The sequence below is a fragment of the Camelina sativa genome, chromosome 16 (genome assembly GCF_000633955.1).
Source record: "Camelina sativa cultivar DH55 chromosome 16, Cs, whole genome shotgun sequence".
NCBI lineage: Eukaryota > Viridiplantae > Streptophyta > Magnoliopsida > Brassicales > Brassicaceae > Camelina > Camelina sativa.
Window position 1 is genome coordinate 27,531,107 of NC_025700.1, and position 21,023 is coordinate 27,552,129.

The window sequence follows — 21,023 nt, forward strand, 5'->3', positions numbered from 1 at the left end:
AATATACTGTCTTGCAGCACAGTGCAAACGAGTTCGAGAGACTGTTAAAGGAAATGTGTGCTGATGAGGATGGAGATCTACTAATAGAGTCAGCTGTGAAGAATGTTCCAAAAGTCTTTGTCGTATCTACTCTTGTTAGTGTGATGCCTGCGCAGCCATTTATATTTCGAAACTACCAGGTACAAAACTACACCCTTTTTCTTTTGCTTTATTCTTGATTCTCTGTTAACTGGCTACAAAGTGTTAACCATTTCACATTTTCGCCTATCATGATCTCCCTCTATTTCGGCGCATTTAGCTCTCTTTTCAATTTGCAGTATTCTGTTGGAACACCGGAAATGTCATATGCATTTTCAGATCACTCAGGCGGCAGTACATTGACTTCATCAACTGCCAGTGATCAAGCTGGTTACTACAGGCAAAGTGCTTTTATGGGAAGTTGTAAGCATCAGGTTTGGCAAGCGATACGAGCATCATCAGCTGCCCCATATTATCTTGATGATTTTTCAGTCGGTACAAGTCAACTATCTCCCTTCTCAATGCTTTTCCTCGATACTTTATAGTAAGCTTTTACACTGATATTGTAAAAAAAATATTCTCTTTTCTTCTTTTCCAATTCACTTAAGACTCGTACCGCTGGCAAGATGGTGCAATAGTGGCAAACAATCCTACAATCTTTGCCATCAGAGAAGCACAGCTTCTATGGCCTGACACAAAAATTGACTGCTTGGTTTCGATTGGCTCTGGCTCTGTACCAACCAGGGTAATTCCCGTCTTTTCTCTTATGTGGAACTTAGTTGATGGAACTGTGGCTTCAAATGACAATTACACATGGTCAAATAGTGAAAAATAAAACATTTTTTGTATAAGAAAAATCGCTGAAGTACATAATGCGAATAAAAGCTAGACGTCCTTGTAAAGTATAAGTAATTATTTTCAATGTCAATCTAACTGTCTTGTAGGTACGGAAAGGTGGATGGCGTTATTTAGATACTGGACAAGTACTGATTGAGAGTGCATGCTCAGTCGAAAGGGTTGAAGAAGCTCTAAGCACATTGCTCCCTTTGTTACCAGAAATACAATATTTTCGGTTCAACCCAGGTAGGTAACACACACAGCATTTTACAACATACAAGAACACGCTATCCTCTTGAACACCTAGGAAATCTTAATTGTATAATCCATGTCAATTATCATAATGCATAATTGTTTGATGTCGAATATAGTTAAGTCTTTAAATATCTGGTCTATGCAGTTGATGATCGTTGTGGAATGGAGTTGGATGAGACTGATCCAGCGATCTGGCTAAAATTGGAAGCTGCGATTGAAGAATACATACAAAGCAATTCCCAAGTACTTAAAAACGCCTGCGAGAGATTAACACTCCCCTTCCTAAACGATGAGAAGTGGTGTGAGAATTTGAAACCACGGTTTATGAATGGAAAACTACCAAATAGCAGAGGTATCTATTTCAAAATTTATTTGCTTTTTAGAAAAACCTTCTCAAACTGTTAGCTTAGTAACTTATATCATTTTTCTTTCATCCTAAACAGTAGAGAGCAGTCCTTCTCTAGGATGGAGACGCAATGTTTTGCTTGTGGAGGCTCAGCATAGTCCTGACTCAGGGAGAGTAAAGTATCATGCTCGTGCGCTGGAGTCATTTTGTTCGAATAATGGAATAAAGTTATCTTCATTACATGCTACTGCTACTCCTGGATGCCAGAAACCATCTCCAGGAACTGCTTTTCCCACACCATTTTCCTCTCCTCTTATAACTGGAAGCTTGCCTCCGAGTCCCCTTCTATTCACTCCTGATCATGGCCCACAAAAGTTCAATAGGTTGATTGATATGGTTCCACCACTTAGCTTGGACGGGGGTCATGCTGGAAAGACGGTTATGTCGCCTCCATCATCTCCTCCAAGACAAAGACAACTTTATCTTCCATTACGACAGATGCATGAAAAGTTACAGAATTTACCCCAAGTGGGGATCATACATCTCTCACTTCAAAATGATTCTAATGGTTCGATACTGAGGTCAGTCCAAACTTTTCCATTTCCATCACATCACACTCAAGTCTAATAAGGTGATTCTAGTTAATTGATGACATTTGCGTTCTGGTTTCATTTAGTTGGCAAAATGATGTATTTGTGGTTGCTGAACCTGGAGATCTCGCTGATAAGTTTCTCCAAAGCGTCAAAGTCAGTATATTGTCAGTGATGCAAAGTAATCGCCGTAAGGCTGCATCGGTTCTTTCCAACATTTGTTCAATCTCGGATTTGGTGCGTATCAAGAAATGCTTCCAGGTTGGAAATATCATCCATCGTTATATCGGACGTCAAACCCAAGTAAGGATATGTTTTTCATATTGACTTCTTTGTGGTGTTAGTCTTATAGCTTTGGAAGGTTTATTTTGTTTTTGATGTTACTTGTTAATATATTGTAAAGGTGATGGAAGATGATCAAGAAATCGCATCATTTATGTTCCGCAGAACTGTCCCTTCCGCACACTTGACTCCTGATGATATTCGCTGGATGGTAATGTCACTTGACTTTTATACATTCAAAATCTCCTACTAGTTTCATGTTCACATATTTTTACTCTTGCATATCTGAAAAGGTTTAGCTTCTACGAATATATTGTCCATATGCTTATGTGCAGTTTGGTTGGCTGGTACAAAACTCAAACTGTAAAAGCTAGTGATAAGCGCAAGGCTGATAAGAAGATGGCCACATGTTCTCTTTTCAGGTTAAGCTAGATTTTGTCTTATGTTTTGGACATGTTATCTGAAACAGGTAGGAGCATGGAGAGATAGGATAATAGTCTTCTCAGGAACATTTGGACCAACACAAGCTGTAGTTAAAGCCTTTTTGGACTCTGGTGCCAAAGCTGTGATTGGCCCATCGAACGAGCCACAAGAGACGCCACTAATCACATCCCAAGGCTCCTCTGAGTACAACATTGGAGACCAGAACGGAAAATTTGAGATTGGAGAAGAAGAAGACGAAGAAGAAGAAGAAAACACAGTAACAGAAAGGGAAGAGATCGGACCACCAACACCGACAAGTGACTGGGAAGATAGCGACCACGAGAAAATGAACAGAGGCGATAAGTGTTGTGGTCTTTGGGAAGATGATGAAGAGGAAGTGTCTGAGTTTGTTTGCCAGTTATATGATCAATTGTTCAGAGAGAATTCAAGAGTTGATGTTGCTCTTCAAAAAGCTCTTGCCTCTCATCGAAAGCTCAGGTACACTTGTCATCTTCCTAATGTATAGAAAAAGTACAAATTTTATTAACTTTATACCTTTTTTGACCCGGGGGGAAAAGAAAACTTGAGAGAGAAAAAAACAACAGTATCAAAGTTTTGTTCGTTTCTGCAAATAAGAGTATCAAATAAGTTTATAGCTTTTGAAGCATTTAAGAGGTATGAGAAAGATATTGTTACTACTTTTTTTTTTCAAGGAAATATAGATTCAAACTTATTTAGTGTTATACTACTCTGTTTCTGGAATTTGAAAGTCAGACAAAACAAACATCCCAAGTAGAAAAACTGAGAAACCTTAGATTAAAAAAAAAAAAAAAATTCATGTATCATAACAAGAAACTGTGGAATCTATGTTGAAGACGGTGAATTGTTGTTGTTCATGGCAACGCATGCGAGACAAGTGATGAAAGACGACTCTAGGCTCTGGGATTATGTTTCCCACTGCTTGCAAGTGTATATTAATCGTAAAAGAGATCTAGCTGGAACACCACGGAATTGCACTTGGGACATAGATTCTGGTAGTAACTTTGTCACTCCAAACTTAAATTTGTAGGTTTTTCTTGTCTTTTTGGAACGTAAATCAAAAAGATAACGATTTCACATTAATCAAACATTCAAACAAAAAAAAGTTTAGTATGAGATTAACACTGTGATTCACAGATGATGCGATCTCCCCACAATGCCAAATTACATCAAATTACAAAGAATTGTTTGCATCCGACTTGACTTCGAACTCTAACCCTAATTACTTTCTTGGGTTTTACGTTAAAAGAAAAAAAAAATGAAAAGAAAACTTAATGGTTTAAAGGATTGGAAAATGTATTTTTATGAATCAGATGATGATGTCTGAGTAGCAGAGGCAGGATCAGTATTAGTGTTATCAATGACCTCTATAGGCTTAGCTAAGAACTCAAGTGCTGTGACCACATCTCCCATCAATGGCCTAGTCTCTGCTTCTTCTTGTAAACACATCGCTGCAATCGCTAAAGCTTGATGCAACCCTTTTACTGGGTAATTCCCTTCTAGATTTGGATCCACAATATGTGCAAACATCCTTCTATCTTTCAACAACGGTTCCGCCTGCAAAAAAAAAAAAAATAAAGGACTTTACTCAGTTCCTTCCTTCACAAGCAACAACAAAAAGATGGTGACAAGACTCTTGTTTGATGAAGTACCCAAGAGATCAAGTTTTGTTCTTCGGTTGGTCTATCACCATCAATAGCTCGTCTTCCGGAAATGATCTCAAGCAGGACAACGCCGAAGCTGTAGACATCGGATTTAGCCGTGAGTTGACCAGTCATTGCATATTCAGGAGCACAGTATCCGTATGTTCCCATGACTCTAGTGGACACATGATCTTTGCCTTCAGTTGGTCCAAGCCTAGCTAACCCAAAATCCGATAGCTTTGAGTTAAAATCAGATTGTAACAATATGTTTGAAGCTTTGAAATCGCGGTAGATCACAGGAGGATCTGCGTAGTCATGCAAATACTCGAGCCCTTTAGCTGCACCGTGCACTATCCGCATTCTCGTGAACCAGTCTAGACTTGGTGCCCCTTCTGGTAAGTCTATATAATGAAGTAAGATTAAAAACATTAGATTACAATGCAAAATCTTGACCATATAACAATGAAAAGGTCACAGCTTATATACCAAACAAATGATCTTCCAAAGATCCGTTGGGCATGAATTCATAAACGAGGACTCGTTGCTCGTCTTCTACACAATAGCCAATGAGATTAACAAGGTTTGGATGTTGAGCCAGACTCAATACCATCACTTCAGCAAAGAACTCCCTTGTTCCTTGCAAACCATTCCTGTCAAGCCTCTTTACAGCCACCACCTAAACTTCTCATCATCCAAATCAAACAAAAATTAGCAAACATTTTCGCCAAATCCGCATACATATACGTAAGATAAATTAATAGATGGAGAAAGGACCTGATTGAGGCTGCTAAGGAATCCTTTGTAAACTCTTCCGAAACCGCCTTCTCCAATCATACAGTCCATACTGAAATTGTCCGTTGCAGCTATTAGTTCCTTGAATTTGAAGATTCTGCCACAGTTCTTGACGTTCCCGTACTTCTTTATCTCGTCCGTTATATACTTCTGCCTGCAGCTTCCTGCATTTCTCAACGTTTCCATTTTCAGAAACTAAAAAATGATACAAATTTTTGAAAAGATTGAGAAGAGAGAGAACGTTTACGATGAGTACCTTTTCGGCGTGAACGAAATGTGAAGATAGCGAAAAGTTTTCGGCTTTGGCCTCTATAAGCTGTAAGACCTTCATCAAATGAATCTCTAGGCGAATTAGGTCCAAGATGTTGTGGATTGATGAAACAAGGACAAAGCTTCATCATTTTTTAATTTTCTTTCTCTTTTTTTTTCTTTTGTGTTCTTGATCTCTTCAGACAAAAACAAATCCTTTGAAATGAAATCCCCCAAGGAAAGATTCGATCTTGTCTCTCTATACCGATCCTTTCATATCCAAACCCTGTCTGGGCAATAAGAATCTGAAAGAAAGATCAGATCCTTCCTAGGAAAATGATGTCGCATGACAGGAGGTTCACAAAGTTTTGCTGTCTCTTGTTGTTGTTGTTGTTATATATAAATGTTTCCCATGTTTGGATGTCTCTCAAATTTGGATAAAAAGGATTATTCTTCTTCTCTCTTATTTTTAGAGGGTTCTCTTTCTTCTCTGTTCGTTTATTTGGAATAAGCCAACGCGTCTGTCTCTTCTCTTACTTTTTTAACAAACTTCTAATCAAATCTTTACTAGTTCGTGGTAAGCATGTAGAGATATTAAACTTCGTATATATTTTATATATAGTCATCATACTATATAGTATAAAACATAGGAAGACACTAAAAATATACATAAATAGAGATATACGGTTTGAGTTTTGACCATTAAGACAGGCTACAATAAGCTTCAATGCATTGACCAATCTTACAGATAAAAATGTTTTAACATCTCTCTGATTCCAACACCAAAACTAACAGGATAAGCCTAATTGACCAAGTTCATGACTTGATTTATATCTGAGAATCTCAAACATGAGCCAGCACAAAAACAGCATTTATCTAATAGCTACCAGGATGATCAAAAGATTACTATCGTCTAAGAAGCTATGATCTTTATTTCATTGCTGACAGATAAAGATAGAGAAAATTCGTAAAAAATCGAAAGTACCAATTTCAGAACGATTCATTGAGGCAATGCAGCTTCGACTTCATTCCACAACTCAACATTTCTAGTGAACTTCTCTTTAACTTGCCCAATGAGCTCCTTCGCTTCTTCGACTTTCGAATCTTTAGCTAATCCGTTAACAAGCGACTTCATGATACTGAAACTAGGAACCCAATTCTTCTCCATAGTCTCTTTACAAAGACTCACAGCCGTCTCAAAGTCACCTCCTTTGCACAAGTAATAAATGAGAGTGAAGTAACACTCACTATCAGGCTTACATCCTCTGTTCACCATAACCTTAAACAACTTCTTGGCCTCTTCCAAATCATCTTCGTTACAAAACCCTCGAATCAAATGGCTATAAGTCACCGTATTCGGTTTCATCCCTGCAGACAACGTCCCATCAAGCAAAGCCTTTGCTTCTTTAGCTTTCTTCCTCTTGCACAAACTCTGAATCCTAATGTTGTAAGTCGAAACACCGATGTTAACACCACGATCTTTCATCATCGCCAACACTTTCCCAACTTCATCATTCTTATCCTCTGCATAAAACCCTGAAATCATCAAACCAAAGCTAGAGCTATTCGGCTTTAATCCTTTCCTCTCCATCTCCGCAACAATGGAGTAAGCAGAACTAGCTGAACCGGATTCACAGAACACTTTGATCATACGGTTATAAGTCTCAAGATCAGGCTCAATCCCATACATCTTAGGCATCTCAATATAAACACGTTTCGCTTCTTTGTAATCCTTAGCTACTAAACAAGCAAAGAGAAGAGCGTTCAAAGACTTAACCGTACGAGGGATCCCAAGTTTCTCAAGATCACTAAAGACCCTTAAGGAGTGATCAAGCATATTAGCTTGAGCATACAAAACAATGGCGTGAGCAGCGAAACGCTCCGATTTGAGATCAGGTCTGTTCTCGATGAATCCGTCGAGAAGATTCGAAACGGCGGTGAAATGTTTCTTCTCGGCGAGATTCTCGACGGCGGCGGAGAAAGCGATACGATCAATGTGGCAATCTGGTGTCAAGGAAGCAGCACGGCAGATCTCGAGGATACGATCTGGATCTTTCTCGGATTTGAGAAGAGAGAGAGCTGCTTTGCTTTTTTCTCTGCTTGTGAGAGGAGTTTTCGAATCTGGTGAGAGGATTGATGAAGCGGAAGAGGAGGAGGAGGAGGAGGAGAGTGATCTGATTTGAGGAGATGCGTTGAGGTGACGGAAGAGAGATGTTGATGAACGGATTCGAGAGAGTAACGCCATTGTTGTTTTAGGGTTTGTAGATGTTGAAGAAGAAGAGAGACTGTGCTAATGGGGAAGACGAAGACGGAGAGTGAAGAAATTAGGGTTTTTTAGGGTTTTTTAGGGTTTTTGGTATGTGTTAAATCTAATCGTAGCTGTTGATGGTTTTCTAAAAAAATCGTCACAATGGACGGTTGGGATGAGTTTGTGATGAAAATAAAAATAAAAAAGTTAAGGATCCGACTAAACCGGGGGATTGAACCCGACGTGAATCGAACACGCAACCTTCTGATCTGGAGTCAGACGCGCTACCATTGCGCCACGGATCCGGTGAACAATAGCCACTAAAGTTTGTTTATATTCGCAATGAACACCTCTATAAAAGGCAATCAAAGACCTTCATTCATTTTTTTTTTAATAAAATGTTAAATTATAATCAAAAAGAGAAAATATATTTTTTACATTATGTGCTTCATTTGGCCAATTGTTTTAGTCGAAGAAGAATAGAATGCAGGAAAGAAAAAAGTGTTTAAAGGTTGTAAGAGAGATTAGAGCCTGGATTGTAGCCAAAGCTGAAAATCATCATCGTATCTTCGGTCACCTTGTAGACCAATTGACATTCATTTTTATCTTTTAAGAATCATCACCAAACTATTTTTTACATAACAAAGGTATATTTTGAAGAGTCACTAAAAAAATTTGTTTAATTAAACAAAATTTTAATTAATATTGTTTAAGATTTTGAATAATACGTAAAAAGAGGTCACAAAAAAAAAAAAAAAAAATTGATTTGGACTACCATTTTTGTTGGACCGGCCTTAAGGATCTCCAATCCACCTCTATATTTGTTTTTTTACTCTATTTTAGAGTAAAATCTACTCCAACTCATCTCTATTTCTACCTCTATAATAGAGATTTCTATTTTTTCCTCTATATATAGAGGAACTCTATTTTATCCTCTATAATAGAGTTGAATTTTTTTATTTATAAAATGGTTCTTGAACTTTTAACACTTTTATATTTATGATCAAAATAAATAAAACATATATTTAAATAGTTTAATAATAGTTTAATGAAGTGGAGGTTTTGTATTGAACAACACAATACTCAAAGTTTGTAGTAAGATTCAATTCTCTTAAATATTTTAGTTTTTATTCATACCATAATATTATTTTTAATACAACAAAACTAATTATTTAATATTCTAGTAAATTACTTCCGGATCCACCAATATCCCTAAAAATTTGTCCAAACGACGTAGATGGAGGAGGAGCATGATCTTAATGCACCAATTGAAGTTGAAAGAGAAGTTCCACCTCCAGGAGTCCAAATGTCGGAAGATGATGATATCCGATTCCAAGAATTTCTAGGTCGATTTAGAAAAATCAAAGATAAAGAAGCTCATTTTTCACTTCGAAATGCATTAATTGAGCATTTGTGGGAAAAATACACTAATGTCGATGGTGAAAAAAAATCTACTATGTTTTATTATTTTATGTGATGCAATGTATTTTTTTTAATAAATGTGATATTTAAATAATATTTATGAATGTTAAAAATTTAAATAATATCATATTTTTATGAAAGTTTCACAAATACTAAAATAAATGGGTTAGTTTGCAACCTTTATAATTAAAAGGTATTAATAGTAAAAAAAAAAAGAATCTCTGCGGAATATTCTTTTTTAGAGAAAAAAATAGAGGTATGTAGAAAATCATTGGAGATGGTCTAAATAGAATTTGAAACTTCGCTAGGAAAAAATGATTTAAAATCTCCAAAGTTGAATTGAAGAACAATATATACAAATTAACTCATGTTGTTTGTTTTTGGAGATTATTGTAGTCATTGTTACCAAAAATTATTATAATTTCGGGTAATCTCTCAAAATCATTGAGAAATATTATAAAAATGTTAATTTTAAAATAAACTGTATCTTTGATATGATTTGTGTAAATAATTCAATGAATAACAAGAGATTGTAAATAAATTCCAAGTTTGATAACATATGATTTGATGAGAGACTCAGAAAATCACTATTTGAGCAACATGTCATTTTGGGAAACATCAAAATCACCCGAAATGCTAGTAAGAAATATATCAGATCCTTACATAAACCTTATTAAACAGCAATAAGCATAGTTTTTTTTTTTGAATCTAAACATAGTTTATAACCGAATCAATAATAACATGACACGCAGAAGTGTGGCAGTAGACGTTGACATGAGACCATGTTTATATATAAACCATCATTAGTAACATTATTCATATCTTCTTGAGAAACTCAATGATGTGAATTCCGAAGGCATTGCAGACAACTTTGATAGCATGAAAGCCGGACCCTTTAGCCAGTACCTCAAACTCTTTCTCAGTCCGTTCTATACCTCCACGGCTGTGTGCCAACATTATGCAGTCTACATGGAGTGCTTGTTTGGTCATAAGGCTTGAGTCTAGAGTATCTGGAAGTACACACTCAGCTACTATCACTTTTCCATTTTCTGGAAGCGCGTCGTAGCAATTCTTTAAGAATTTAAGACATTGTTCATCGCTCCGAGCGTGGCATATCCACTGTTACAAGGTAAAAAGAATGAAAATGTTTTGAGATTTCATTTCCTTGCTGAACTTATAATGATCTCAATATGGTCTTGACTCTAGTAATTACTAACCTTCATGAACATGGCATCACCTTTGGGGACACTTACAAACATATCTCCTCCAACATGCTTAATACCTGTATTATTTAGTAATAGGACATTCTATCAATCAAATCTTGAACAAATGATGTAAGAATATCGGGTTTTTTTAAATGCCGAGAAAGATGTATACAAACCGGGATATGAAGGAGCGTCTTTGATTACATGAGGGAGATCAAAGTTGATGCCTTTAAGGTTGGGGTACTTGGAGACAATCATCTTGAGAGTAGCACCACTCCCGCCACCAACATCTACCAGGGAACTCAAGCCATCAAAACCCTTATAGATCTCGAGAATCTTCTTCATGGATATTGTGGAATGGTTTGACATTCCATCGTTGACGACTTTGTTGAATCTAGTGTCAGTCTTTTGGTACTCTAACACGCTCATGCCATAAGCCTTGTTAAATGGAGTCTCACCAATAAGAATTGCATCCTTCAAATGGTACCTGCAAGTGTCTTTGGCATGAGATGATTCGACTAAAAAAATACTAGAGATGTTGATTAACTCTTCTTCTCTATCATTTTGTTGGTCAAATCCAAAGACAGAGATTATCTTCCTACAGTATTATGTTCCTTTTCTTATTGCTCAATAACCAAATAATGAACTATTAAGAAAAACTTTTATATAGAATCAAATAGCTGTTAAACTATTTAAGTAGTTGTATATATGAGAAAACCATATCTTAATTCCCAAATATCAAATATGATACCAGAGCATATCGTTTTTCTAGCATAAATATGCTCCTTTTTCAACAACCGTGGCTGCATGCATCGATATCGACCACTTCATTATTCAATGCAACACCAGCAATATGATGGCCAAGCTCATTACGTAAAATGGCTTGGAAGTAACCAAAAGACTGATATTGCATGGGCTACTATATTGCATGGGCACATTATGCAATTGAAGGACCAAATCGAAGAAAAACATTAAAGGATCCAAATGAACGATGGTCAATATTAGGTCCTCAAAACTCTCCTCAAAAACTGGTCAATATAAGTTAGAGATCTTCTGCAATATTCTCGGGAGATCAAACCTGTTTGTAACTAAGTAGTCTTTATATACTTTGTAATCTAGATTTGTAAATGATGAGGAAATACAAAGACTTTCACCAAAACTGTCGTAAGATATTTTGCATATCAACTCGTATTGTATGTACTCATATTAATATTTTTGAAAAGCCTTTGAGAAAATATACGAGAAAACAACTTCTCTATAGAAAGATTCCATCTTCTCTAATCTCCCTTCAAAGATCTTAACTCTAATCTCCCTTCAAAGTCATGTACGATTTAAAAAAAACATTTTAAATATTTTCTAAAAAGAATGTTTCTTCTAGCTCTTGACTACCTTCGTTTTGTTTCTAGAATTTTGGCTAGAAAAAAAAAATGCGTGTCGTGTAGCAATTCGACCGCTACCACATAAATAGTTGTATTTGAGATATAGTAATATGAGTATCGTTTCCTAGGTAGTATATGATATCAAACAATATCGTTTTATCTGTTTTTGTCTCATTTGTCTTCAACACTATCCTAACTCTCTCTCTCGCTCTCTCGTTTACCATTGCAATTGCATTTGACATCAATCAAGAAGCATAGGTTTTAACGACATAATTTATTACTTAATCTAAGTACAATATATCCTAAAATAAGAACTCATCTGATAATTTCAGAAATACCAGCTCTCCATGAAGATCTTATCTTGGTTCATGAGGCAAAGAGGAGCAATCGAGACGCTATCTTCGTTCTTGGTCAAGTACTTGCACACCAGACCAAGCCCGTAAACCCGCTCGACACCATCGCCGCCTGGAAGCGTACGGACGGAGCAGGTGAGAATGGAGTATGCCGCAAGAAGCCGAAGGATACGGTCGAGTAAGAGTGGAGCTTCCGGGTTTTTGGTCGGGAGATGGGAAGTGATCTCAGCCGGAGACATCGGAGAAACGTTTTTGGCCATGATTTCGATAAGTTCGAGCTGTAAAGCTGCTTGTAAAACCATCGGAAGAACGGAACAGCTGGCTAGCTGCATGGCGAAGAGGTTAGCTTCGTCGTTGGTGACTTGCACCGGAGTTATTTGTGTCTCTGGTGTTGATTCCATTTTGGTTAGAGTTTTTTCTTTTTCTTCTTTTATTTATTGTGTTTTGGGTTTCTCTGCGTTGAGGTTTGTGATTTTATGATGGGTAAGAGAGTATATATGGCTGAGGTTTATTCATTTTATTGGGATTTTATTGAGTGTGATGCTTAAAGTTTTAAAATAACCAATTTGAGTTAGTTTTTCTTCTTTACATAATGAGAATTGATGCTTTTTCCCCAACAACAAAAACATCATTTGTATACTGATGCTAAAATGGATTATTAAGCTTGTATACTGAACTCATTTGTTGTTATTGATAGATTGCTTTGCAAATAAATTTTTAGAAAATTTGGATTTGATATTGTATTTATTGCTTTTCTATGTCAAAACTCAAAACCCCTCATTCGATCCAATTAATCATTTACGTTATTTACTTCAATCTTTTTTTTTTTTTGAAAGATTTATATACTTGTCCATGTTACTATGTTTGTCTTTCTTTCCTTTTTTAGCTGTGTTTGAGAAGAGTAGACATTTTTAAAAAAGATATCACAAAATGTGATAGTTTTGTTTTTTATATTTGAATGTGAGATAGAGAAGACAAAATAGTGCGGTAGAGTGAGTGTCCTCGAAGAGAGAATCTCTAATCACACTCAAAAAATTGTATATTTCTCAAATATACAAAACAAAACAACTTTATTATATCTTTGATCTTTCTAAAAAGTGTTTACTTCTCAAATACAAAAATTTTAATGGCTTAATAGATAAAACACTTATAAAGGAAATTTCTTTTCCATCTTACAAAAACTTTTTTCAACCCACATAAACTTCTAACATGGAAAAGAAATTTGCTTTATAAATGTTTTGCAATCGAAATATATCAGATAACCTGCTATTTAAATTGCCTTTGTTTTGGATGGATGTATGAATTTGGTGATTTCAGTTTACCTTGTATTGAGATCTTTGTTTACAAGTTCTAACCTTTTCTGTTGCTAAGGGCTTAATCATGATTTTATAATTAGTATCTATATAGTTTTTTAGATGTTGTGTGGAAATCACAAAGTTTGTTTAGACCTGAGTCACGTCCTAGGCATTGGCTGCCAGGTTTTTTTTAAAAAAAAATTGTTGTGATGAAGTGGTTTGGATGATCAAGTGTCGTCGGGTTTGCAAAAAGATCTCCGGCCCGGCTAATAGTTTATTATGTGCTGGATGCGGTCACTCAAAAAAGTTTCCGAAATCATGTTTTTATCTTATTTTATTTTCGTTTCTTTTGTTGAATTATATCTTCAATTTATCACTAATTTAACCTATATTTGGTGGATATTTTGACATCAATTTTTTTGTTATTTTGTATTTCCTTCTTGTTTGAATATAATTCCTTTTTTTTTCATAAAGTTTGAAGTTTAATTTTTAATAAAATTATCGGTTTGTAGATTGACTGGACCACCGTTGGTCCTGCTGATTGTTACATATTTATTGTCGTCGAGACCAATAATGCTTGTGACTCTATCTGTCGTTGAGACATATTTGTCAACTCTATTTTGCTTGTAAGAAAAATTAAGAACTCAATCTGGTTGCTATAAAATATATTTACTCCTACACTGAATTACAAACTTTGCTTTCTTATCTAAATCCCACCCTTCAAACAAAAACCAATCCAAATTTTTTTACTCAAATCTTGAACAAATGATGTAAAAATATCGGGTTATTTGAAATGCGAGGGAAATGTAGAAAAACCGGGATGGGAAGGAGCGTCTTTGATTACATGAGGGAGATCGAAGTTGATGCCTTTAAGGTTGGGGTATTTTGAGACAATCATCTTGAGAGGAGCACCACTCCCACCACCAAAGTCAAGCCATCAAACCCCTTATAGGTCTCGAGAATCTTCTTCATGGATATTATGGAATTGTTTGACATTCCATTGTTGAAATCTAGTGTACCTTTGGTGCTCGAACACGCTCATGCCATAATTAAGCCTTGTTGATGAATAGAGTCCAACCAACACGCTCATGCATCCTTTAGTAACTGCAAGTCTCTTTAGCATAGACGATTCGATTGAAGAAAATCCATAACCAGAGACGTTTGAAGTTTGGAGTTTAATTTTTATTGAATTTATCGGTTTGTCCGTTTTTTTTTTTTCATAACTCTGACAGATTCATTGATTGGACCACTGTTGGTCCTAACTGCTTACATATTTATTGTCGTCAAAACCAATAATGCTTGTGACTCTATTTTGCTTGTAAAGAAAAAGTAAGAATTCTCTTTGATATAAAATATATTCAACTCTTACACTGAATTACAAACTTTACTTTCTTATCTAAATCCCACCCTTCAAACAAAAACCAATCCAAATTTTTTCACTTATGAACTCCACACAACAACAATACTCGCAAAACCTCAAATTTTTCGAATCATATTATATAATCAACAAAGCGAGTTACATTTTTCGATTGAAAAACGAGAGTTTCACAATTGAATCTGCATCTTTCATGTGTTCCTCTATCGCCAAATTTTGGGGGAAAATAAAATTTTTGATTTCATTTTGACCTCAAAACTCCCAGAAACAAATACAACAAATAAAATCATTTTTTTAATTTATTGCTTCAAAAGCGGCTCACGGCTCTCTTCCCACTGGTCCAGTCTGCTCGAAGCTTTCGCAACCTAAACATATAAAATTAATCAAATTAATAATACTAACGATTCAATGAATACTTCCATTAATTTGTGCTTAACGCTTTTCATTATAAAACATAAAGTGTTTAATTCTTTTCATTATAAAACATTAAAGTGTTTACCTCTTTGTCCCAGTCAGTTCGGAAAGTGACAATAACTAAGATTATCGTCTGCATTAATGTACCACCAATCATCCCTGTCCATATACCCTGCATCATATCATACATACATATTAAATATTACAAATCTTTCTAAATACAGTATGTAACCATTATTGTAAACCAAATTTAATAAGTATTTATTAATTCACCTTAGCTCCCATATCATAAGTGAACCCAAGAACGAAACCAATTGGTATCCCCACAACGTAGTAACATCCAATGTTAACGTACGCCACAAATGCTTGCCATCCACATCCAACCGCAACACCTAAAATAGATTTTGAGTAGTACAAAAGACTTAAATTGAATTAAATCTTCATTCCTAATATAGATTTTGAGTAGTACAAAAGAATTGAATTGAATTTTGATAATTAAGAGTACTTTATCATGAATGAAGATTTGATGTGAAATGTGGGGTTTCTTTTTTTACCTGACAAAACAGGCTGAATCCCGTTGAGGACAATTGTGATGGCGAGAAAGGGAGATAAATCGGCAACAGCCTCGGCCACCGCGGGACTATCAGTAAACGCATAGCTGATGACATTTCGCCACGATAAGACCACGATGGCTTCGAATATCGCTAGTAAGAAAGATACTCCCGTCGTAACAACTGTGGAAAACGCGGCTGCTCTCGGGTTTCCAGCTCCTAATTCATTGCTTACTCTCACACTATGCATAAATAAATTTGAGGAAAAATAATAACAATTAGTATCGTTTTATCTCCGGATTGTAAATAAAATTAATGTTGGTACCAACCTTGCAGCTGCATTGAATCCAACGGAGACCATGAACGAGATGGCAGAAATTGACATGCTGCAAAACACAGAACAAGGAAGAAAAATGTGAGTGTTTTGATCTTTGGTATGTGCAAGTGTGTGCCGTTTTTGCTAATTGAAAACGACACAATGAAGACAACAAAACAAAACAAAAAAGCTTAGAGATCTTCTACTGAGACATGACGACGTTGAGGAATAGGACTTAGGTAGGAGTCGTCATTTTCAACTCGTCAGAAAGAAAGAAATCATAAAGAACTTTAATTATTTAACCACTACAATTATTACAGTTTAATGTCAGACCATAACGCAACAAGTTATATATAGGTCCCATCCCATGTTCACAGTATATCAAACATGGAAATAAATAAATTTACAGCTAATTTACTAGTTTTTAGACATATTCATTCTCTCTTCTTCCAAATCGTGGTGTTAAGTATCAGAAGGTAAACAATAAAATTGTTAAAACAAACAAAGAAAGAAATCAAATTATTTTAGTGAAAAATACTCCGTTAAATTAAAATACTAAATTTTAAACAGAGATACTTTAAATAATTAACCACTACAAAATTATTTTTTGTCACATTAATACGACAAATGATAGTATAGTATTATTTTTTGGTTAAAGCTACAACAAATTATTTGTCTTTATCGTTAATTATATGAAACTGGGAATAAATAAATATCCACTTTACGACTTTAACAGCAATAATTACTGCTAAATTTCGTGGACACTTTTAATAGATTTTAGACGTTACTCAAATTAATTTTCTACTTTTGGCAATTTATTTCCTATGCTGGTTACGTCTTAAAAAAGTGAGAAATATAATTGTTTTTAATAAAAGCATAAAGTTTAAAAAAAAAAAAACAAAAAACAAAAATCTAAAATTAAAAAAAAAAAAAAAAAAGTTAGAAACGTTTACCAGATAGCTAGAGAATCCAAAGCAAGCTCAGGGTCCTTGAGAAGTCCGGCGAGCAAAACAAGAATCTGTGAGTACCAAGATTCAAGACAAAGCATGACCGCAGAAGCTGCCGATAACCGGAAAAAATCCCAAAGACCTTCAAAAGCTTTCCAACTAAAACCTTCCCAAGTCCGACGACATCTCGGACTCATCTTAATATAAACAATCTGAGCCACCACAATGATCCACCACGAGAAGCTATGAATCAAGGACAAAGCCAAGAGACCGTAACCAAGACAGTACACAGCTATCCACGAGAGAACGAGATGGATCACGAGGGTTGCGGCTGAGATGTAAGCGCTCGGAGTGACGATACTCTGCGCTTGGAGAAACTTCTGGATCGGGAAGTTGACCGCGTAAGCGAAGATCACTGGTATCATACCGTAGACGAACACTGAAGCTAATGTTGCGACTTGTTCCGGCTCTCCGAGTGAAGTGAGGATTGGATTCGAGAAGAGGAAGAGAAGTGACATTGGTAGACATGTTATGATTAGAACCAGCGTTGATCTTTGAAGGTAAACTCCAAGCATTTCGTATCTATGTGCTCCATGTGCTTGACCACATAACGTCTCTACTGCACTTCCCATTCCAAGCTATCTCACCAACAAAAAAAAAATAGATTAGATTTTATTTAAATTTCAAGAAATTTTCAATAGGCCTAGAAAAAAAAATGATTGTTAGAATTTAGTCAAATTTCAAGAAATTTTGAAGGCTTTTCAATAATATACAACAACTGTAACAATTTTTTAAATTATTATTATTATTTTTTAAGTATATATATTTGTAGCTTAAAATTATAAATGTAGAGCAAAAAAAAAAAAGGAGATAAGNGCGGCTGAGATGTAAGCGCTTGGAGTGACGATACTCTGCGCTTGGAGAAACTTCTGGATCGGGAAATTAACCGCGTAAGCAAAGATCACTGGGATCATACCGTATACGAACACTGAAGCTAATGTTGCGACTTGTTCCGGCTCTCCGAGTGAAGTGAGGATTGGATTCGAGAAGAGGAACAGAAATGACATTGGTAGACATGTTATGATTAGAACCAACGTTGACCTTTGAAGGTAAACTCCAAGCATTTCGTATCTATGTGCTCCATGTGCTTGACCACATAACGTCTCTACTGCACTTCCCATTCCAAGCTATCTCACCAAAAACAAAAACAAAAAAAAAAAATAGATTAGATTTTATTTAAATTTCAAGAAATTTTCATTAGGCCTAGGAAAAAAATTAATGTTATAATTTAGTCAAAATTTCAAGGCTTTTCAGTATATAATATACAATACAACTGTAATAATTTTTTTTAAAAAAAGGAGATAAGAGATATATTACCAAAAGACCATACGTAAACATATTGAATCCGCTGTTACCAAGCGAAGCGGCGGCGAGTTCGAAGCTACCAACGTGACCGGCGAAGATACGTGTGAGAATCGACATACCGTTGTTGATAACGTAAACAAAGATCGCCGGAGCAGCCAAATGAAAGAGAAACTTCATTTCGATCATCATCGCCAGATAAATCCTTCGAAAATACGGTAACTCTCGATCCGTCAACACAGTCTCGAGACGATAATCAACGAACGATTTCGATGATTCGATCAGTGGACGGTGGAGGTTTTCTAACGATTCTGAATTCATCTTTTTCAAGAATCTTCGAGAAAAAACAAATGAAAATATTATTATTGGGAGTATCGAAAATAAATCTGAAGAACGAATATAGTGTTTCTCTCTCTCTCTCTTTAACTTCTGTTTTTTTTTTTGTTTTTGGTTTCTGTGTGTTGTTTGTGTGAGAGTCTCTGCAACTATGGCAGAGTTATATAATGTGAGAGCTTTTGCTGACGGAAATAATAATTATTATTTTTTTTACTACACCAATTATTATGTTAATATATATGGAAATGAAGTAACGAGGAAAGAGTGTTTTACAAATTTTTAAACCCTTTTAGATTTTCTTTTGGAATTATTTGTTACAATCGTACTATGATGTATTTTGAACAAGCCAAATTACACTTAATATTAGTGTCACGACCCAATAATATAACTATTGGAGTGTTGTATAATTTACCATTATTAATTTTTTTTTTTTGTCATTGCTTCTCATCGGTTACAGTTGTTATCAATGCCGGTCCGGTGAAATGCGAGGTCCAATACAGAAAAAAAATAAGGATTTTTTTTTTTAAATAATAAAATACTAAAAGCTGATATTTGTTTTGCTAACTATATGGGGCTGTCAAAATATTTTATATATTAACTTCTAAAATTTTGGGATTTTTTAATTATGGAGACCTTTTTGCTAATTTTAAAACCTATTTTATTAATTATGGGATATTTTTTCAAAATATGGGACCTTTTAAATAATTTTGGACTTTTTGGGAGCCTTTTATTGGACATTTTTCAAATTAGGAGGCCTTTTTACTTGGGAGTTTTGAGGTCTTATTAGTTTTATAAAAACTTTTCAAATGGGATTCAAAATTTTGAGGCCCAATACGAATGTTTCATTAGAATTGGTGAAGGGCCGAGCCTGATTGTTATATTGTCGCTTTGCCGTAAAAAAAATTTTCCGTAAAAGTATTCCATTGTATAGAACCTTTTTATATAAAAAAAAGAAGAGATAAATTATGAATAAGAAAAAAAATGTGTACAAAAATTTCTTTGTCTGAATATATAATTGAGATATATGTGAAGATTTTTGTTTAATTTATTACTTGTATCTTGACATTTTTAATTAAATCTACAATTACTCTTTAGATCTGTTAATTGAATTACAAATCAAATGAAATCATTAGCTTAATATATAATTAGTAAACTTCCAAAATTAATCATATCTTCATATTGACAATAACTTTCTTAAATCAAAGAAAGCATAAATTAACAACTTTGTTGACAAAAAAAAAACAAAAAAGAAAGAATAAATTAACTCCTCCTATTAATATATTATTTAATGATTAATTCTATGATTTTAAATTAATCATATATTCATATTGACAATAACTTTCTTAAATCAAAGAAAGAATAATTTAACTCCTTCTACTAATATCTTATTTAATGATAATAAAAAAACCATATTGAAAATCACTGCTGTAAAAAATCGTTTTCTGTAATTAAATTAAGATTCTTTTTATTGTTATTAATATTCTGTTATAAACTATATATAACTACTTTTTCGTGACAATTTGACAATTTTAAAAAAGTTAAATGATAAATAAAATTGAGCACACAGAATTCGTTACAAAAATTGGGATTTTGGTCACTCACACCATTTGAATCTAGATTAACACTTCAACTACTGATTCTTTTTATTGGACCTTAAGTTGTATCAAACATAAGGTCCGAGGGAAACTCAATACAAAAAACTACTGATTATTCTTCATAGTCGATTTAGTTCTGAATATTAAAAATATTAGAAACTTATATAAATGACTGAATCAAAATAAAGCTTGGTTAAATTTTAACAAATATAATTAAGAACTTCATATATAGTTATTTTGAGTATTTTTGTTATTCTGGTCTAAAAATAACTAATATCTTCAAGTTTATAATCGTAATATAGGTAACTAGATTTGGATTCGATTTGGTTATCCAGGTATAATAAGCCTCAAGTTCTAACCAACTGGGGATCTTAGTTTCGTTCAATCCTTCTTTATCGGATTGTTTTAATTTAGGTTTTCAGTTCATATTCTTTGGCCAAACATAGTTGAAAATTTTGGATCTAACGAGGATAATTCATGATGTCCTCGTTGCTTCATTCCCACACACAAAAAAAAAAATGTTTTACATCATTAGTTTTATATATTTGTATTATGGTTAAGTAATGTAAAAATAATTTGTATTACTTAATAAATGATTTACATTTTGTCAATATTGTATATACTTTGTTTCTGTTAAATTTAAAATAAATATTTGTTTCATTTACATCAGTTACAAAAAATATTGTAACTTTATGGTTTTGCCAATTACGTACGACTAAACTCCAATAAAATAGGATAATTCATGTGTAAA

The 21,023-nt window shown here is 34.5% G+C and overlaps 5 protein-coding genes and 1 non-coding gene across 6 annotated transcripts in view; 1 reads left to right on the forward strand and 5 right to left on the reverse strand.

Moving 5' to 3' along the window:
* The window catches only part of LOC104752842 (phospholipase A I), a 7,744-nt gene extending 4,295 nt beyond the window's left edge, over positions 1 to 3,449 (forward strand). Inside the window, exons 10-18 of the mRNA XM_010475103.2 lie at positions 18 to 179; positions 318 to 513; positions 627 to 763; positions 963 to 1,101; positions 1,256 to 1,462; positions 1,554 to 2,037; positions 2,133 to 2,349; positions 2,450 to 2,539; positions 2,798 to 3,449. Of these exons, the coding sequence (XP_010473405.1) occupies positions 18 to 179; positions 318 to 513; positions 627 to 763; positions 963 to 1,101; positions 1,256 to 1,462; positions 1,554 to 2,037; positions 2,133 to 2,349; positions 2,450 to 2,539; positions 2,798 to 3,277 (2,112 nt within the window). The 3' untranslated portion in view covers positions 3,278 to 3,449. The remainder of the gene's footprint in view (positions 1 to 17; positions 180 to 317; positions 514 to 626; positions 764 to 962; positions 1,102 to 1,255; positions 1,463 to 1,553; positions 2,038 to 2,132; positions 2,350 to 2,449; positions 2,540 to 2,797) is intronic.
* Positions 3,885 to 5,903, reverse strand: LOC104752843 (serine/threonine-protein kinase CDL1-like). The gene is made up of 5 exons (XM_010475104.2): positions 5,482 to 5,903; positions 5,208 to 5,389; positions 4,920 to 5,109; positions 4,443 to 4,834; positions 3,885 to 4,347 (listed from the first exon to the last, which is right to left on the reverse strand). The coding sequence occupies exons 1-5, from the start codon at positions 5,624 to 5,626 to the stop codon at positions 4,093 to 4,095; spliced, it is 1,164 nt and encodes a 387-aa protein (XP_010473406.1). The 5' UTR covers positions 5,627 to 5,903; the 3' UTR covers positions 3,885 to 4,092.
* On the reverse strand, positions 6,139 to 7,814 carry LOC104752844 (pentatricopeptide repeat-containing protein At1g61870, mitochondrial-like). Its single transcript, XM_010475105.1, has one exon. It carries the CDS (start codon positions 7,717 to 7,719, stop codon positions 6,475 to 6,477), a length of 1,245 nt encoding a protein of 414 aa, XP_010473407.1. The 5' UTR covers positions 7,720 to 7,814; the 3' UTR covers positions 6,139 to 6,474.
* TRNAW-CCA lies at positions 7,956 to 8,027 on the reverse strand. The gene has a single exon. It is a non-coding gene; the product is annotated as a tRNA-Trp (tRNA).
* LOC104752845 (flavone 3'-O-methyltransferase 1-like) lies at positions 9,782 to 12,639 on the reverse strand. Its single transcript, XM_010475107.2, has 4 exons — positions 12,067 to 12,639; positions 10,526 to 10,836; positions 10,362 to 10,426; positions 9,782 to 10,263 (listed from the first exon to the last, which is right to left on the reverse strand). Exons 1-4 carry the CDS (start codon positions 12,480 to 12,482, stop codon positions 9,961 to 9,963), a joined length of 1,095 nt encoding a protein of 364 aa, XP_010473409.1. The 5' UTR covers positions 12,483 to 12,639; the 3' UTR covers positions 9,782 to 9,960.
* LOC104752846 (protein DETOXIFICATION 37-like) lies at positions 14,704 to 18,823 on the reverse strand. Its single transcript, XM_010475108.1, has 7 exons — positions 18,357 to 18,823; positions 16,986 to 17,617; positions 16,046 to 16,102; positions 15,720 to 15,958; positions 15,439 to 15,557; positions 15,251 to 15,337; positions 14,704 to 15,116 (listed from the first exon to the last, which is right to left on the reverse strand). Exons 1-7 carry the CDS (start codon positions 18,660 to 18,662, stop codon positions 15,051 to 15,053), a joined length of 1,506 nt encoding a protein of 501 aa, XP_010473410.1. The 5' UTR covers positions 18,663 to 18,823; the 3' UTR covers positions 14,704 to 15,050.

Bases quoted from the DNA above. Each gene is read 5' to 3' on its own strand.
- LOC104752845 (XM_010475107.2), bottom strand. From the start codon at position 12,482: ATGGAATCAACACCAGAGACACAAATAACTCCGGTGCAAGTCACCAAC. The intron at 10,837-12,066 runs GTATTTCTGAAA...AGACACTTGCAG, and splicing joins AAGATCTTCATGGAGAGCTG to GTACCATTTGAAGGATGCAA. The intron at 10,427-10,525 runs GTTTGTATACAT...TAAATAATACAG, and splicing joins AGACGCTCCTTCATATCCCG to GTATTAAGCATGTTGGAGGA.
- LOC104752846 (XM_010475108.1), bottom strand. From the start codon at position 18,662: ATGAATTCAGAATCGTTAGAAAACCTCCACCGTCCACTGATCGAATCA. The intron at 15,558-15,719 runs GTAAAAAAAGAA...AATCTATTTTAG, and splicing joins GATTCAGCCTGTTTTGTCAG to GTGTTGCGGTTGGATGTGGA. The intron at 15,117-15,250 runs GTAAACACTTTA...TTATATGTTTAG, and splicing joins GAACTGACTGGGACAAAGAG to GTTGCGAAAGCTTCGAGCAG.
- LOC104752843 (XM_010475104.2), bottom strand. From the start codon at position 5,626: ATGATGAAGCTTTGTCCTTGTTTCATCAATCCACAACATCTTGGACCT. The intron at 5,110-5,207 runs GTCCTTTCTCCA...TGAGAAGTTTAG, and splicing joins TCCTTAGCAGCCTCAATCAG to GTGGTGGCTGTAAAGAGGCT. The intron at 4,835-4,919 runs GTATATAAGCTG...TTCATTATATAG, and splicing joins TTTGGAAGATCATTTGTTTG to ACTTACCAGAAGGGGCACCA.
- LOC104752844 (XM_010475105.1), bottom strand. From the start codon at position 7,719: ATGGCGTTACTCTCTCGAATCCGTTCATCAACATCTCTCTTCCGTCAC.